The sequence below is a fragment of the Morone saxatilis genome, unplaced genomic scaffold (assembly GCF_004916995.1).
Source record: "Morone saxatilis isolate NCDOM2014 unplaced genomic scaffold, NCSU_SB_2.0 Contig0, whole genome shotgun sequence".
NCBI classification, from domain to species: Eukaryota; Metazoa; Chordata; class Actinopteri; family Moronidae; genus Morone; species Morone saxatilis.
Window position 1 is genome coordinate 14,648,214 of NW_023339650.1, and position 16,342 is coordinate 14,664,555.

The 16,342-nt window shown below is 41.2% G+C and overlaps 3 protein-coding genes across 4 annotated transcripts; 1 reads left to right on the forward strand and 2 right to left on the reverse strand.

The window, feature by feature from the left end:
- Positions 1–288: 288 nt before the first annotated feature.
- On the forward strand, positions 289–4,751 carry fastkd3 (FAST kinase domains 3). Of its 2 annotated transcripts, none has more exons than XM_035682223.1 (7): positions 289–423; positions 938–2,406; positions 2,590–2,675; positions 3,445–3,619; positions 3,709–3,778; positions 3,910–4,024; positions 4,506–4,751. In XM_035682223.1, exons 2-7 carry the CDS (start codon positions 960–962, stop codon positions 4,602–4,604), a joined length of 1,992 nt encoding a protein of 663 aa, XP_035538116.1. In that variant the 5' UTR covers positions 289–423; positions 938–959; the 3' UTR covers positions 4,605–4,751. The 2 variants fall into 2 exon arrangements, with proteins under 2 accessions (XP_035538116.1, XP_035538124.1); XM_035682231.1 differs by lacking the exon at positions 289–423 and adding an exon at positions 431–587 and having other exon boundaries at positions 4,506–4,640.
- Positions 4,752–4,757: 6 nt separating this feature from the next.
- On the reverse strand, positions 4,758–7,757 carry chmp5b (charged multivesicular body protein 5b). The gene is made up of 8 exons (XM_035682244.1): positions 7,582–7,757; positions 6,889–6,993; positions 6,361–6,407; positions 6,151–6,244; positions 5,983–6,054; positions 5,468–5,576; positions 5,206–5,318; positions 4,758–5,116 (listed from the first exon to the last, which is right to left on the reverse strand). Exons 1-8 carry the CDS (start codon positions 7,648–7,650, stop codon positions 5,066–5,068), a joined length of 660 nt encoding a protein of 219 aa, XP_035538137.1. The 5' UTR covers positions 7,651–7,757; the 3' UTR covers positions 4,758–5,065.
- A 2,649-nt stretch (positions 7,758–10,406) lies between these two features.
- On the reverse strand, positions 10,407–14,780 carry LOC118321301 (delta-type opioid receptor-like). Its single transcript, XM_035652576.1, has 3 exons — positions 14,534–14,780; positions 11,729–12,081; positions 10,407–11,386 (listed from the first exon to the last, which is right to left on the reverse strand). The coding sequence occupies exons 1-3, from the start codon at positions 14,776–14,778 to the stop codon at positions 10,857–10,859; spliced, it is 1,128 nt and encodes a 375-aa protein (XP_035508469.1). The 5' UTR covers positions 14,779–14,780; the 3' UTR covers positions 10,407–10,856.
- Positions 14,781–16,342: the final 1,562 nt, after the last annotated feature.

Below are 16,342 nucleotides of genomic sequence, written 5' to 3' on the forward strand. Positions count from 1 at the left end.
TTTTAATTCATAATTTCTACTTTTTAATCTCACAATTATGTGTTTTAACTAATTATTTTTACTTTTTAATCTCACAATTATGTGTTTTTAACTCATTATTCTCTAAAGAATGTATTTTTAATTCATTAATTCTACTTTTTTATTTTATAATATTGACTTTCTATCTCGTAATCTTGACTTAACATTAAAATAAAAACACATAATCAAGTCTAAATTGTCATATTATCTCACTATTTATTATCATTGTACCTGACTTCCATTTCAAATCTCACGAAACACGTTGAGAGATCTCATACGCCCACTAACCGAAGTACCGATTTACGAGGCCCCTTGAACGCCTCACAGCCCTTACGGAACCACGTTATGACAGCATCGCTCCCGTCCGCCGTCCTGTGACACTTCTGCAGTGAACGGGGAGTCCAGGTACGACTAATACCGCTTTTTTTGTAATCCTCTCCATGTGTCCTTCATGCCACCACTCGCACACAAGTGTCAGCTTTGAAGAAACGCGTAAAAGCGAGACTCTTGCAGGCTGGTCCCGAAGCTGGCAGCTAAGCTACGCAGCTAACGCCAGCTAACAGCTCAAGGTTGGTTGGTTAACAGGAGAGTGACGAGTCTGCTGACTTTGTTCTGTAAGTTTAGTTTCATGGTGTAGTCGAGCGAAAACACTTTAAAACCTGTTTTTAGGGTGACGCAAAAGCACGCAACCGAGTAGAGAGGTCAACACAGCTCACATGTTATTGGTACAGAGAGATAACAGTCCTCAGAGGGCATTAAACTGCTGTTATATGACATTTATATAGCAAAATACACATACAAACCCAGTGTGAGCCTACTGAACAAATACAGGTATAAAGTTATGAGTCTATTAAACATATAAAGGATCACAACCAAAACCTGTTCTTGTTTTTAAAGCTTTTATTTGTCATTCTTTCAGCTGGGCCTGAGGAGTACTTTCCATGGCTCTGAAGCTGATCCAGAGGTATCCGCTGCTCGGGCAGTTCTGGATTCACCGTTGCCCTCCTGTTGGCCCCGTCTGCTCCACCCGGCTCCTGAGAACCAGCACTGTAGGTCAGCCCCTATGTGGAGCCTGTTCCTGCACCTCCACCGGCGGCTGCACGGAGCCCCAGCAGGACTGCGGGAGGAGGAACCTGACCACCATCGCCAGGGAGCCTTGCTTCATCGCCAGCAGCTCTGTCGGGCTCCACAGACACTCGGGGCCCGAGTTTCGCCTGACCCAGCTGCACCCACCCACCGCTGCGGAGGAGGAGAGCTTCCAGCAGCTCCTGAAGAACTGCTCCTCCTCCCAGCAGGTCTTGACGCTGCTGCGCTCGGCCGAGATCATGTCCGACACCATGGCCGCGGCAGGGCTTCACCGCGTGGCCGACCTGGAGCGGGGGGATAAATCCCTGAAGGACCCCAGAGTGCTGGAGAACGACACCATCAAAGCTCTGTGCCTGCAGCTGGAGCGGGACTCGAGGCGGCTCACAGACGCCGGGCTGGTATCGGCCCTCCTCGCCTGCACGCGCCTCTTCTTGGATCCGTGGAGCATCCTGATGGTGCGGCTGGTGTCCGAAAGCCAGGAGAGGTTAGACAGAGGGCGGATGACTTCGGGGCAGCTGTGCACCCTGGGCCATGCGATGATGGCCATCGAGGGCCCCGACAGCGCGATGCTGAAGCAGGTGATGGAGCAGATCGAGAAGCAGAAGCCCGCCCAGTGGAGCCTGGCGGACCTCGCTGCCGTTTATCGATTTCTCCAAAGCGGCGTGGTGAAAGAGAAAAAACACCGGAATCTGCTGAATGCCATACACACCCACGCTGTCACGCTGACCCCCCACATGGACCCGGCTGCTGTCAGCGGGCTGCTCGGCGCTCTCGTGACCCTGAATCAGACCAAGAGCATGCCTCTGGTGATCGGCCTGTGTAAGCAGGCTGTGCAGCACGTCCCTCGCTTCACCGACGAGGAGCTCACCGTTGTGCTCGGGGCCCTTATGCACTTTGGTCACAGCGACCAGAGCTTCGTGGAGGCGATGGAGAGGTACGTTCCCACGATGGCCTTCACCTCCAACCCAGAGGCGGTTACCAAGGTGATTCAGTTCTTCGGCCGGAGGAACATCCTGTGCCCGGCTGTGTTCGACGCCATCGCGGAGAGCTTCGTGTACCGAGCGGACGACTACAACACCAGCCAGGTGGCCAGGCAGATCATGGCTCTGGGAAAGCTCGGCTACCTTCCTCCCAACGCCGGCGAGGTGTTCAGGAAGGTTGAAAGCGTCCTGCAGTCGCGCTTCTCCCAGTTTCAGCCTCGGACGCTGCTCAACCTGCTCCACTCCTGCACGCTGGTGGAGAGGTTCCCTGTCAACTTCGTGTCCAAGGTTTTCGGCAGTTACTTCCTCCAGCAACTGCAAGGTAAAGCCTCCTGTCAGACACCTGCGATACGTGCAACCTTTCCACGAATGCGTGATTAAAAATAACTGTCTGATGTTGATATTGTTGCATTTCTTTCATTTTTGGAACCAGAGTTTTTTCCTCTTGAGGCAAACTTGTGATTCGTGGTATTGGGCTGTATTCATAATATTGACTGTGTTCCAGATCAGGGCACAGGGATAGACTGGATCGTCCAGGCACAGCTGACCCAGCTCCACATGACTTTGCAGCTGGAGTGTCCTTACTATAAGGTAAAGTATGTAAAACTATGTCAACGGTGAAAGATTAGGCCAGCCCAACAGAAAGACAAAGGAATAATGCAGTCACCAACCTGAATACACACCCTCTTCCTTGTATGTGAGGTTCAGAGCGTTCCAGGTATCTGTAATAATATTGTCTTATTTAACATGGTTTGGTACGTATGCGCTTTCATTCTGAGACCAAAACAGGTCTTTTACATCCTGGTTCCAGTGTAGCTTTCCTGGAAACACCTTGATGTTTTGGTCAGTTGTCTGTGAGAAATCAGAAAAATATACGAAAACTAAAAATTAGGGCTGGTAATGCAAGTTGCATGTGGTTTTGCAATGGTAAATTTGTCCCATTTTAGTTCGTCAAAGGTCAAAAACACAGCGTCTCCCAGTAAGATATATACTTTATACATAGCCGATAAGATTAAGGCATTCTTCTTAACATTATATAAACACATACATTTGCATAGGTATGTTTTCAATTAGTGTGTATACCTGAATATTATGCTACTTGTACGACATTGCATTTTTCAACCTTTTTAAATGTATTTTTGGGGGAAGATTTGTATTGATCGTGCTAGAACATCTACAAAATGAAACAATACAGATTTCCCTTCATATCTTGAAGTATGTGTGAAACTTGGTCTTAAATTGAAACCTGTAGAAACCGTGCATTGGAAGAGTCTTTGCTTTTCCCTTCCATGTTGTCAGGTGTATTTAGTTCGAAAGTGTTTATGTATTTGTGTTCCTTTTACTCCCGTTTCCTCCTCAGGGTACCAAGCTCCTTCAGAAGTACCGCGTCAGGTCCTTCCTCGTGCCAGGACGCTCTCTGGAGACGCCGGTGGATGTACCGCTGTACAACTCTGTGAAAGCTGGACTGGTGCATTTGCTCGGGGATCGTTCATTCTTTGCATCCAAAGTTCTGACACCGTACTGCTACACACTCGGTAACATACGCGTCAGCAGCTGGTTATCTCCTTCACGTTTTCCTATAGTCCACCTACCAAGGGCTTGATGTTTGTTTTTGTTCCTGTAGATGTGGAGCTAAAACTTGATGAAGATGGGTTCGTGCTACCTGCCAGTCATAATGAAGACGTGTACAAAAGGTGAATGATTTTATGTGTTATGCAAGGTTACTACATTTAGAATTTTTAAATGTGAAGTTAATCTTGGAGAGCTGGACGGTCAGTGGGATTTAACAACAGGTGTAAACATGCTGTCGTTCAATGTGTCGCAGGGTGGCTGTCTGCATTGATGGACCAATGAGGTTCACTACAATGAAGAGGCAGCTGCTGGGAAAAGAGGCCATCAAGCAGCGACATCTGAGGCTCCTGGGATATGAAGTTGTTCAGGTTAGACCTTCACTTTTATGCTTTCACAGGCCACAGACAGACCAGTAAAACCATTACTTAAGTACCTGAATACCACCTTCAAAGTGGTCCTTTTCTTTTGGTGTAAAAGAAGTATATTCTGAAAATGTTCACGTTGAATGAACCATTACCAAACAGATGACAATATGTCTGTTTATCCACAGTCAGTCAGTCTGCTGTTATTTACAGATCACTGTGGATCTACACGACACAAAAAGTTCAGTCACATTTATTTTGGAACTGAACAACAAAGTATTTTACTTCTTTCTTTGTCCAGTGGAGCATGAACATTTTGAATAACTGACTTCTCTCATCCAGAGGGCTCTATGTTTGACTGGTTGTTGTATTATGTGCTGCTAGAAAGGTACATTAAATACAAGAAGGACCGTATGACGTTTCTTTTTTAATGTCAGATCTCTTTATTGGTTTGTATGAAGTGACTGAATTATGTTTTTTCTTTCAGATTCCTTACTATGAATACGAAAAACTGCACAACAAGTCCCAGATAGTGGATTATCTGCACCAGAAACTCTTCCCTCACACTTACAGGCTGAACTGGTGATGATAATGCTGTGGATGGGATGGATGAATCTTGAATGTTGAGCCAAAAATATTTATTTTTCTAAAAACAGTCATTACCAGATGAATGTTATTGATTCTGCACTTTCATGTGTTTAATTTCAAAATAAAGTGACTTTTGTATAAATCATTTTTGAAGTTTTTATTTCATCATTTGAAAAATATAATTTATTTAGTTCTTAGCAACTCAACGCTGCAGAAACTGTACAAAGTTAAGAGAATCCCGATTCCAACAATCACTTCAGATATATATGACATTAGCTCACTTATAGAATAATAAAACCTTTAATGAAAGATGTCTGATTTTAAACGAATCACTCAACCATTCTTTGGACAGAAGATGCTTTGATTTACTAACCGTCTAAGCCTGGGAGTGTCAGTTGGATAAATAGAAAAAAGGCTATGATACATGTAAAAACAGCGTTGGTGGTCTCATCGCTCCTTTTATGTAGCGGGAATCTGAGGAAGGCCAAACTCGTCCACCAGAACACCGTCCTGAAAACACAAAAAGAGAAATGTGGATTAAAGAAACCTCCGAACTAATGGGAGAACTCATCGTTAAGCTTCCTGAAACTGTGAAGTACCCTGTTGGATCTGTCTGCAGGCAGACCCTCTGGGATGGAAGGAGCTGTTGAAGCCTCATCCAGGTAGGAGCTGTCGTCATCCATCAGGAGCTCGTCTCCCAGAGCATCCAGCTCTGTGGACACACAACAAATGTGAGTTTCAACGACAGCATGTTTGTTGTTTTCAATGGGTAATCATTACTGGAAAATGATGGTCTTTGGCTTAATTCTGTATAAACTTTCTGATCCTGGAAAAATCCTGGCGTCGAGATATTCTACTGACCCGCTTCCAAGTCATCGTCATCAATTTCCGGGGTACCGTAGCTTCTGCCCATTGCCTCCTGGATATCGTTGGCATCCTCCATCATGTCCTCCAGCTGATCCTGAATATCCTGAATATTAAAGAAAACAAAAGAGTTAAATGTTTATATATTTCATCCATCTAATCTGTAAGACAGTCACAAAGACGTCTATTGTAGTGAATGCCCTACAAAAAGTTAATGCAGGTCCAAACACATTCTCCCAAACTCACAACGAAAACAGTATTTTTTGATCTACTACAGTAACTTTATTAACCTGTCAAATAAAATAACCCTCGACACTTCTAAACAAGAGCCCATGATGGTTTTTTTAATGTGTGAATGCCATATTAGGAGAATAAGGATGCATTATCTATATATATTTACAAATGTATCAACTATGACACCATCTTATCTGCTGATATCAATTATTTTAGTTACAGCCGGCGTTAGATGGCGTCTGTGGCCCTTCTACTGAAGTAAATCTGTAGTCAGTTACCTCAATCTTATCAATTTTCACGTTCTTGTATGCCTTCTTCATTTCTTTGAGGCCAGTTTTCATGGCATCAACCTAAAAAGAAAAAGCAAATGTTAACAGAAAGACACTTTTTCCCCCGGTGTTATCTTTCTGGGTGGAAAATCAAATCCCATCTGTTTGCTCTCTTACTGTGGTTTTAGTGTCTTTAAGGCTCTGGATTGTGTAGTTGGCTTGTTCCATGTTGAACGACTGCTGCATGAGGTTATCTCTCTGGCCCTCGTACCTGGAAGATGAAATACAGTTGACGGCGAGAACAACTGATCGATGAGGAAAACATTTGAAGCTTATAAAAGGTTAGTTTTAATAATATAATTGGCTTTGAAAAGTAAAACGACTTACATTCTCTTTTGCTTCAGGACTCTCATAGCCTTTTGCTTGACCATGTTCTAGTGAATGGAAAAAAAAGATTTAAAATACATTTAAAACAAATAAAACCAAGTATATGATGAGTAAGGCAGGATATTAAACAATAATACGTTTTTGGGTTCCAACTTTGATCAGATACTCCTGTTTTAAATCAGAATTTTGCCAATATTAAACTGCATTTTTTGTTAAAGTTAGTTAAATAAAACGTATTTTACAGCATAAAAGTATTGGACGAGATATCACAAATGGGCTTCTTACAGTTTTCTTTTTAATAACCAATTCTCCACTAACACACACTCATGTATTTGGCTCTGCCTTCCTCTCTGTGTGTGTGTGTGTGTTATAATAAAAACTAAAATATAAGACGAAGAGTACGTGAACGCTCGCTTTATACTTGTATGTGAGTTGAGTCCTGGCTTGTAGCAGCCTAAAGGACTTCAAGAAAACAACCTGTTCCTTTTTATTGTGTGTATTGGAGCAGCACTGGACAACAAACCCCACCTTTGAGGGTCCATCTCTCATCTTCTTCATCTGATCCTTGTATTTCACAAGCTCTGCATCTAGTCTGGCGATCTTCTTGTCAATGGACTCTGACCGAGAATCAACCTTAAAGAGAAGAAAACACACAAAGGATGATGTTTAAAGGGCTTGTTCAGAATAAATACAGTCAGTTGTCATTAGCTGATTAATCGGTGAATTGATTAAAAGGTTTTCCCTTTAAAATACACATATACAGTAGATTAATTGAGGATTAATTGAGAAACACATCAGCTGTCTGGTGGCTCTGCTGAGACAAATAACCTGTAAAACTGGTTGAAGTCAGTCAGTTCACTCAGAGACTGACATGGTTTCTGCTGTATGACAGTTACATAATGCTGATTCACGATCTGAACAGAAAACATTGTTGTGTTTAAGTTAAATACCTTTTTTTTTTATCGACAGATGTTATCAATACACTGTGTCAGGTAAAGAAAACGCCCAGCGGGTTAACCCTGGGTGCTATTAATAACACCACAAATGATCTTAAATAGCCCCTCTGTGACTGTGACAATGGGCAGTCCAATAAACAAACTCTGGCTTTTCTTTCTGCTCATAATAAGAAGTTGGCTAAAAGCTAAAGCGAGAGGAAAGCTCCATCTTTTGTTTACTGTGTTCAAGACAACGCTCAAAAAGTGACTCCAGCACCATACTCACATTCCCTATGCAGTCGGAGAGGTTCGGCGGAGGAGCTTTGGGTTTCCCGCTGCCAAATATGCGGTTCATGTCGGCGAAATGAGGTGTTTTTAATCGACGCGGAGACAAGAAGGAGAGTTATTACCGGAGACCTCCGAGCGAGAAACACACCCGGAAGAGAGGCCGCTGCGTGACGTCAGAGGGGTCAGGTGACCATTACTCACTCAGCCCCGCCCCTCCGAAGTGGTGGTGTTGTTGTTTTTCTTATTTATTTTTATATTATTTGTTTGTATTTTTTTTGGATTATATATATATATATATATATAATACACACATATATACACATTTATTTTATTTTTTTATTTATTTATTTTTTAAAAGGAAGTGACTTCTGAACGTTTAACACGGATACTAGGTTTGATATACAGTAACACAATAACAAAGGGTGGGGTCAATGGCATGTCTGCCTTCATTCATATGTTTTATTTATGTCCTTTACCATAGAGTTCTCTTCTCTCTCTCCTTATAAGCTGCTTTCTCCATTCTCATATATATTCTAGCCCTTCATATGCAGTCCTGTTGTTGTTCTCAGTTTCATTAATGTTTTACTGCCAGAAATGCAGATGTAATAAGAGACTCCTTTTTTGTGTAAACACATCTGGACAGGGGGTGAATCTGTACATTTCACATTAAACCAGAAACTGGTTCATCTCCAGGAAAAGCCACAACATGAGCGTGCCTCTCCACAGCCATGACAGGATGCTTCTGATATAGTTTGGTTTCTTTCATTTCATTTTACATGGAGTTACCTTAAAAGAAAATATTCATTTATTTGTAGTGGACCTTTTAAGAAAACGTGTTGCAGAGTGCTTTACAAAAGGCAGCACATTAAAACAAAATCACAAAAAGAAACATCTCAGGCAACGTCGAGTAAAGAAAAAGGGGAAGGTTGTATTTTTTTATTATATGGATTAAAGTACTGATTAGTTCTCAGTTAAATGCTTTATGGTTACTACTTTATCTAGATTTAAGTATTTAACTTGTTTAGATATGAGATGAAGAAAAGCAGTTCTTTGCTAATGAAACTATGACCAGCAAATGTTTTTATTTACTTAAGTATTTATTGAAAAACTATAATATATTCTCTTGATTAGATAATCAATTATGAGCCAATAATTTAAGCATTAATGTGGATGGCTGCAGTGAACCATCTGCTTATGTCAACTTATGTGCTTTGAACTATCAATCACAATTGGGTTTATTTTAAATCAGAACACATATTTTATAGTAATTACATTTGACTTCCTCTGGAGGGAGCTGCTGGCTTACAATAAAGCACAAAATCTACACCCGCAGAAGACTCTCGACCTCAACTAAAACTCAAACCTGTGCAGAAAAATGACATAAAAACTAAAGATGAGCTTGAGAGAAGAGAATCTACATGGATTTGTCAAATTCGCTTTAATATTAAGCACTTCACACACAGGATGTTTTGATCAATACATCTGCGGTTCAGTTGACAGCAGACAAAGCCAATATACAGCAGCAGCAGTTTTAAACAGTAAGCACAGAGATTGAAAAGTAACAACAACAACAAAACAAACAAAGATGTTTTGGTCACAGTGTAGTTTCTTAGAATAATGTCTCTTTTTTTTCTCAAGTAACAGAATGTTTGTGCTATAAATATTTTATGCCGGTATAATGATGTGATTAGAGATTTGTCAACACTTAAAATAAAGTTACCCAAAAACCCACAAAGCTCTGGTTTATGGACATGAAGTTTATTACTGAATTACTTAAATATTAGCTGAAGTTCTCCTCTAATGAGACAAATGAGTTTATTTACCATGGATATGTTTATTTAATACAGTCTATTTGTAATACATTCAAAATAACAGCACAGTCCATGAAGCATATAGGCTGCCGATGTTGCATTATACTATTATAGCAATGATTGTTGACATGCTACAAACACTATTCCCATGAAGTCTGTGCAACCCTTTTTCTTATTTTTACAAAATAATGTATACATACATACTATAATACTGTACAGTCTGCAGAATAATTATTAGTATTTAACAATGTGCACAACTTTGTTCAAACAGATATTCGTGTTTTCAGATTGCGCTGATAGAACATTTCTCTACAATATTAGCATGAGTATTTCCATAGGACGATGCGTATCATGGTAAAAGCCATAAACAGCACATGTGATGGAGTTATATACCGTAAATTGAACAACTTATCCAACTGGACACAACTCCAGAGTCAAAGCTGATAGAGAGCCCTCTGTCAAATATTAAATGCACATTCAAGTCCAGGATTGACCTTTTATCAGCCACAAACTTGCTTTTGATGCAACTTTTTGTTTACCTCCCAACCACTTCAAAGTCCATCATGAGTCACTTCTCTCTCACATTGTGGTCAATCAGCACACTCCAAACTTTTCCCACAGGTGAAAAGGATTTTGGCACATATCGGCTGTCAGAGATTCATGCAACTACCACCTACCTGCGTGTTAACTGCACGAAGAAAACTTTCTGCATGAAGTGCAGTTGGACCCCATTCAGTTGTCATTACTTAAATTGTTTTCCGCTGCTGCAAACATGTGTTATCCTGGACTGTTAAAGGCACATTTGGCAATAGAAAAATGATTTGAGGAAATGTCAGGAATACATAAAATCTGAGAAACGCGTAAACAAAATGCAATTAAACTAGCATTAAAAACATCGATGTAACAAGTGTACTGTGTGTAACTCAACAGGAGCCAATAATTTTACAGATCAGTCTCTTTCTAATTTTTCCATTAAATAATCAACCATTTTCCTGAGAAATGTTGGCATCATATCATTGTAATCTATATATAATCAACGAGCAGTCCTTTCTTAATTATATATGTTATATATAAGGACAGAAGATGGTTAGAAAATAGATGCCGCCACATTTGATCTTTTTTACAGCTTTAACCACATTTTCTTGCCAACTGCCAAGAGGAATAAAAATGAATCAGAGTGAGAAAAAGTCACAGCAAAGGGGAAGTTGTGAAGTTATTGTCATGCGGAGGAGCTTGGTGTTTTTTGAAAATATGAAATACAATTTATAATGCGTAACTTTTCTTTGATCTCTGAAATGAAATCATATCAGTGTTGGCACTGGTTGAACCCCCAGGTGATAATGAAAATAAATCGAGTGAACTTCTCAAAACTAGTCTACATTGTTGATGTGACATGGGTTAGGCCCAGGTCATGCGAGTCTTCCTTTCCAATGTGGGAAATTGAAGACAGTTCCACTGCTAGTCATGTGGGCTTCCTAGTCCCATCTGGGTTCTCCAGGGGAACAGCGGCCTCCCGCACAGTGCTGGGGTTCTTCTTGCTCCCTGACACCTTGTCCCCCTTCAGTTTGGCCGAGAGGCAGAAGTCTTTGAAGCAGCGTTTGAAGTTCTCATCCAGAAAGGCATAGAGGACAGGGTTGAGGCTACTGTTTGTGTAGCCCAGAGCCACACAGAAGAAGTACGCGGCCATGATGGCGGTGGTTTCGGGAACACTGACGAGCGCCTTGACCAGGATGAAAATGTGAATGGGCGTCCAGCAGACCACAAACACGGCCACCACGACCACCACCAGCCGCGTGATCCGGCGCAGGTTGCGGTCCTTTTCCCGTGAGCCGGACAACATTCGGACGCTCTTCAGCCTCAGGACCATGAGGGAGTAGCACACGGTGATGATGAGCACAGGCACGACGAAGGCAAAGACAAACACACATATCTTCATCAGTGTGTCCCAGTACACGTACGGCTCTGGGAACTGTAAGGCACACTCAGTTATGTCTGCAGGAGCAAAGGAGAGAAGGAGGGAGAAGATGTGAATTAAGTGATGAAGTGCACCTGTGGCTTTATGATAAATACAATTCCACTCTCTGCCTTTCTGCTACCAATTTAGAAAGCAGTTAAGGAGCAGCTCAAATGGGAATATTTTCCTCTAAACTCTTTTTTTTTCTTACATCATCTATATTCAAGAGGAATGATGCATGATGTGTGGCTAATAGAAAACTCTGCACTGATGGACTTGATAGAATACATTTATGCTCTTATTATGAATATTTCCAGCACAAACTTTAATTAAAAAATGGCTTTTGAAACTTTGACAGGAAGGTGAAAGCACTTCCTCACCGCTCTTCGTCTGGGTGCCACCCAGAACAAAAGCAGGTATCCCCGCAGCTGACGACAGGATCCAGATGCACACATTGATCATCTTGGCTTTGATCGGAGTGCGGAAGTCCAGGGCTTTCACCGGGTGGCACACGGCCACATAGCGATCCACGCTCATCATGGTGAGAGTAAAGATGCTGGTGAACATGTTGTAGTAGTCGATGGAGATGAAGACTTTGCACACCACCTCACCGAAGGGCCAGGTGTTCAACAGGTAGTCTGTGCTCTGGAAGGGCATTGTGGTGGTGACGAGGGCGTCAGCGAGGGCTAGGTTGAAAATGTAAATGTTGGTGGCTGTCTTCATCTTTGTGTACCTGTTAAACATGCAGAACACAAGTTTGTCCTGTATTATGGAGGTGGATAGAGGTGACCAGAGCTAACCCTCCATCCACACTGGACATGTCTGTCATATACTGCTTGACTGATTCTTTAGAAGACCTTCCTTCTTGGCTCATTATGAATTAAACATTGTCCATTAGTCCAGACTGCTTCCTTGAATCTGTAATGTAATTTTTCTGACTCACACTTCATTGTTATGTATAGTATGCTGCTGATTGCAGGCCATGTATAATCAACTTGTTTTCAACTCATCAAATTATAATAGCATTAAAGCAATATATGATTACTTTTGCAAAGTTTAATTTAAAATGTAATTTAAAGGGTTAATTTTTACCAGTGGTAACGCCTAGAGGATGTAATGAAGCACTGAAGCACTGAGATTAAAATAGGATTCAGAATTGCCTATTCTGATTAATGGTGATTCAATATTTACAATAAACACATGTTCATTATAACAGCAAAGTTGTATTCACACGTGTTTCTCCCACTGCAAGCAGCAGACAGTATGTGCTTGTTTATTATCTATTGCTATTAAAACTGCATTTGTGATTGTGACTGATGTCCAATTGTGGCAAAAAAGATCATTTATTACTCAAAATCAAACCTTTCCATTGAATAAATCCTACATGCACTACTGATGACATAACAAATTATTTTAGAGGCTGAAAGCCTTCAAGGAATAATTCGACATTTTGGGATATATACTAATTCGCTTTCTTGCCAAGAGTAAGATGAGAGGATTGATACCACTTTCAGACGCACGTCAAATATGAAGCAACTGCTAGCAGCCAATTAGCTTAGCTTAGCATGAAGACTGGAAACAGGTGGAAACGGCTGTCTTAACGTAACAAAATCCTACCTGCACATCTAAAGCTCACTAACAAACACTTCTTGTTTGTTTAATCATTTTAACAGACTGCTAGCTGTAGCTTCAACGTTTTTGCTAACATGTTTTGACAAACAACATTAGCCTTTATTTGGAGTTGTGTTTCTGCCAAATGAAAGCCCAACATTACTCTCCTTTCTCCTTTCTATCTGTGTTTCGCTGTGCATCAAGTCCTGAGGGAAATATCTGACTCTTTAGCTGTTAAATGCTAACTTTTCTAACTTGCTAACAAATCAGAAACCAAAACAAAAAGCTGAAAGACACTAACAACTGTAGAGTTGGGTGATCTTTATGTGTGAGTATATAACTACCAGTGACACCTTTCACATTACATGTAGTCACCTGATCTATTGTTAATACAAAACTATTGATAAGAGTGGCTTTAACAGTACAAACCATTTCCACTTAAAGCCATAAAGGTTGCACTGCCATGTCAGGTAGTCTATAGCGGATAGCTCAACGTCTAATTTGTGGTCTATGTTGACTTTAAGTGTTTTGGATGAGGGTAATTTCAGAAATTTGTTTGCTCTAAATCAACACAATACCTCTTTTTTATTTAACTTGAATGGATGCAACTAAACAGTAAAACATACAGTATCTTCTGGAAGTGAAGTGATAAAATTGGCTTCTACTGACAGCCAACGCAATCAATCTGATTTGAGGTAATTGTTGTCTATGGACCGAAGCATTCTGGATGGCACTGCTGCATTTCACATTACATCAGGGGAGATATGTTGCTCTCGCATCCCATAAATAACGGCCCAACGAGGTGCAAGCAGGCTATCAGCTTGATAAAGCGCCACTGGTTTCAACTCTGATTAATATCATGCCCACCAGACTAGGAGAGATTTACAGAATATTGTTATTATATGGTGGCGGTCCAGAGGGTTATTAGATTCATAAAATTGGCCACTGTAAAGGTTTCGGGCACTTCTCGACCATTGAAGGAAGCAGAATCAACTCTATATTGCCATGCATTTAATATTGAATGTTGAAGCGACAGCATTGATATGAACCCGTTCTCTATCAAAATGCAACTTAATTTTGTCTCCTGTGACTTGTGAGCTATATAACTCATATATATATTTATATGTGGTCCCAGCCATTTACACGCACATTACAAGCTACTTCTTTAGGTGAGCTGTATGAGTGAGCTTTAGGGCAATATGCCTTCTTTCAGTGCAGGCATTGAGGAGAACTATGACACAGACCAGGTGGCCTGGAGGTCACTATGAAATCCCTAAGGGTTGGTGCCAGCGTCTTCTCCACCACACAAGAAATGAGATTTACAGCGACAGTGGAGGACACATTCCTCAGCATGGACCTCTGTTGTTTAATGTATTTCTAAAAACATATTGCATAATTCATTGCATGTGCAAACCCAGATTAGATCCCTCTAATTAGATAATGCTCTAAATTCAAAATGCTACTTTAAAATCACAATAAAATTATATTTCTACATAAGCTTACAGTGTATTTCTTGCACAGGATAATGATTGCATGGATTTGTATAGTAATATATCAGAGAAACATGACCTTACCTGATGATCACATACATGACGAGGCAGTTGCCCAACAAGCCGACCACAAACACCACAGAGTAGACTGCAGTGATGATGGGGATGATGGGAGACATGCCCTCCTGCTCCCAGCTATCATCGTGGGTCACATTGCGGCTGTCTGAGTATCCGGACACCCAGGATGAAGAATTCACTGCACAGTCTTCCAGCAGCGTGGACAGGCACTTATTGTCTTCTTTGAAAATTTCAACCGGAGTGCTTTCCATGTTGACACCTATTTGTAAGGTTGAAAAAAAACCTTCAAAATAAACAAAAATTTTCTTTAAAGCAAAATTAAAAATGCATATGTGACAATCAGTGATGTGGATAGACAAATAACGCCGAGGAAGGACGAAAACGCACGAAAGAAAACAGTTGAATCCTAAGAGAAATTAAAAAATAACGTTACATTATCACGTTTCTGCAAAAACCATGACAGCCTCACAAACTTCATGTCGGTTCCGGAGCCACTTGTAGATGCAAAACACAGTCGGAAATAAACACACAGGAGCTTCAGCCTTTCAGTGGAAAAAAAAATGCGTACTGTAAACACATGACTGTAATTTCAAGCTCGGAGGTTTACTCACCTTGATCCACCCGAATTAGGAGACGCAACCTGTAAAATAGCCTAAAATCTGTTATTTCTCTTATAATTCTGGTTGTTTTGTTGCCTTGGTGAAGGTTACAGCTCGTCAAAGTTTGGGGATGGTTCTGCGCGCCTGGAGAGGAGCAGCAGCGGCTTTGCGGACACTCGTGCACACGCACTGATGGAGAGGTGGCGCGCAGTCAGGCTAGACCCACCACACACACACACACACACACAGACAGACAGACACACACACACAGAGAGAGACATGCACACACAGAATAGCCAACCTTCACCCAAAATATGAGATGACAGAGCGATGACAATGACCTGCAGGCAGGCACACAGCTTCCTACACATGTCACAGTGGAGTAAAAAATGTTGAGCATCATTAACCAAGACATCAGTGATTTGCGTATTGGAACATGTCATAGGGGTTAACACAGTAAAAAAGCATTGCTATAATGTATTTGTTCTGCGGGGATGTACAAATAAAGAAAATATAGCCAGATTCAGGTTCTCTGGATGCAAATAAAAAAACAAAAAAGCTATTTTTTGCATTTTTCTCTCAGTGTTAAAATAGACAAATGGGAGGTGGGAGTGAGACAGAAGGGAGGAGAATGCAGGAGAGATTAATCTGGTAGTATTCAGCCTTGGGTGATGTGGTCATAACTGGTTTCACTGGACACAGCACTGCACATTTCGGGGGCATTTCTGCTTTAGTGGACATAGTGCAAAGGGACAAGGGAGGGAAGTGATACATGAGCACAGTCCAGTGCAGGCAGGATGCAAACCAGCCAACCAGCAAGCAAGGATGTCCCATCATTTCACCTTTTAAATCATTTTAAAAGTAAAAGTCTCAAAATTCGCCCCTTGTTTTTACAGTTAACTGTAGTGTTGTTGTGTTTTACTTTTTCATGTTCAAAGATGCTGATTGAACTGTCAAAATCTGAGGAGCACCACATACATTTTGTTTTTTATTCTAATAAGAGTAGAAAAATAATGTATCTATTGTACAATATTGCTTTAAACTCTGAAGCCACCCCGTCTGATGTATTGAGCTTACTCCTCTTTGCTCTGCATTGCGGGTGCCAAGAAACAGCTCTCCTTTCTCCGGCAGTAGTGGCACCACAGGCTGTTAGTGAGCTATAAGTATTATGATAGGCAGTGAAGTATGTTAGATGGCAGAATTGCACAAATGTGTG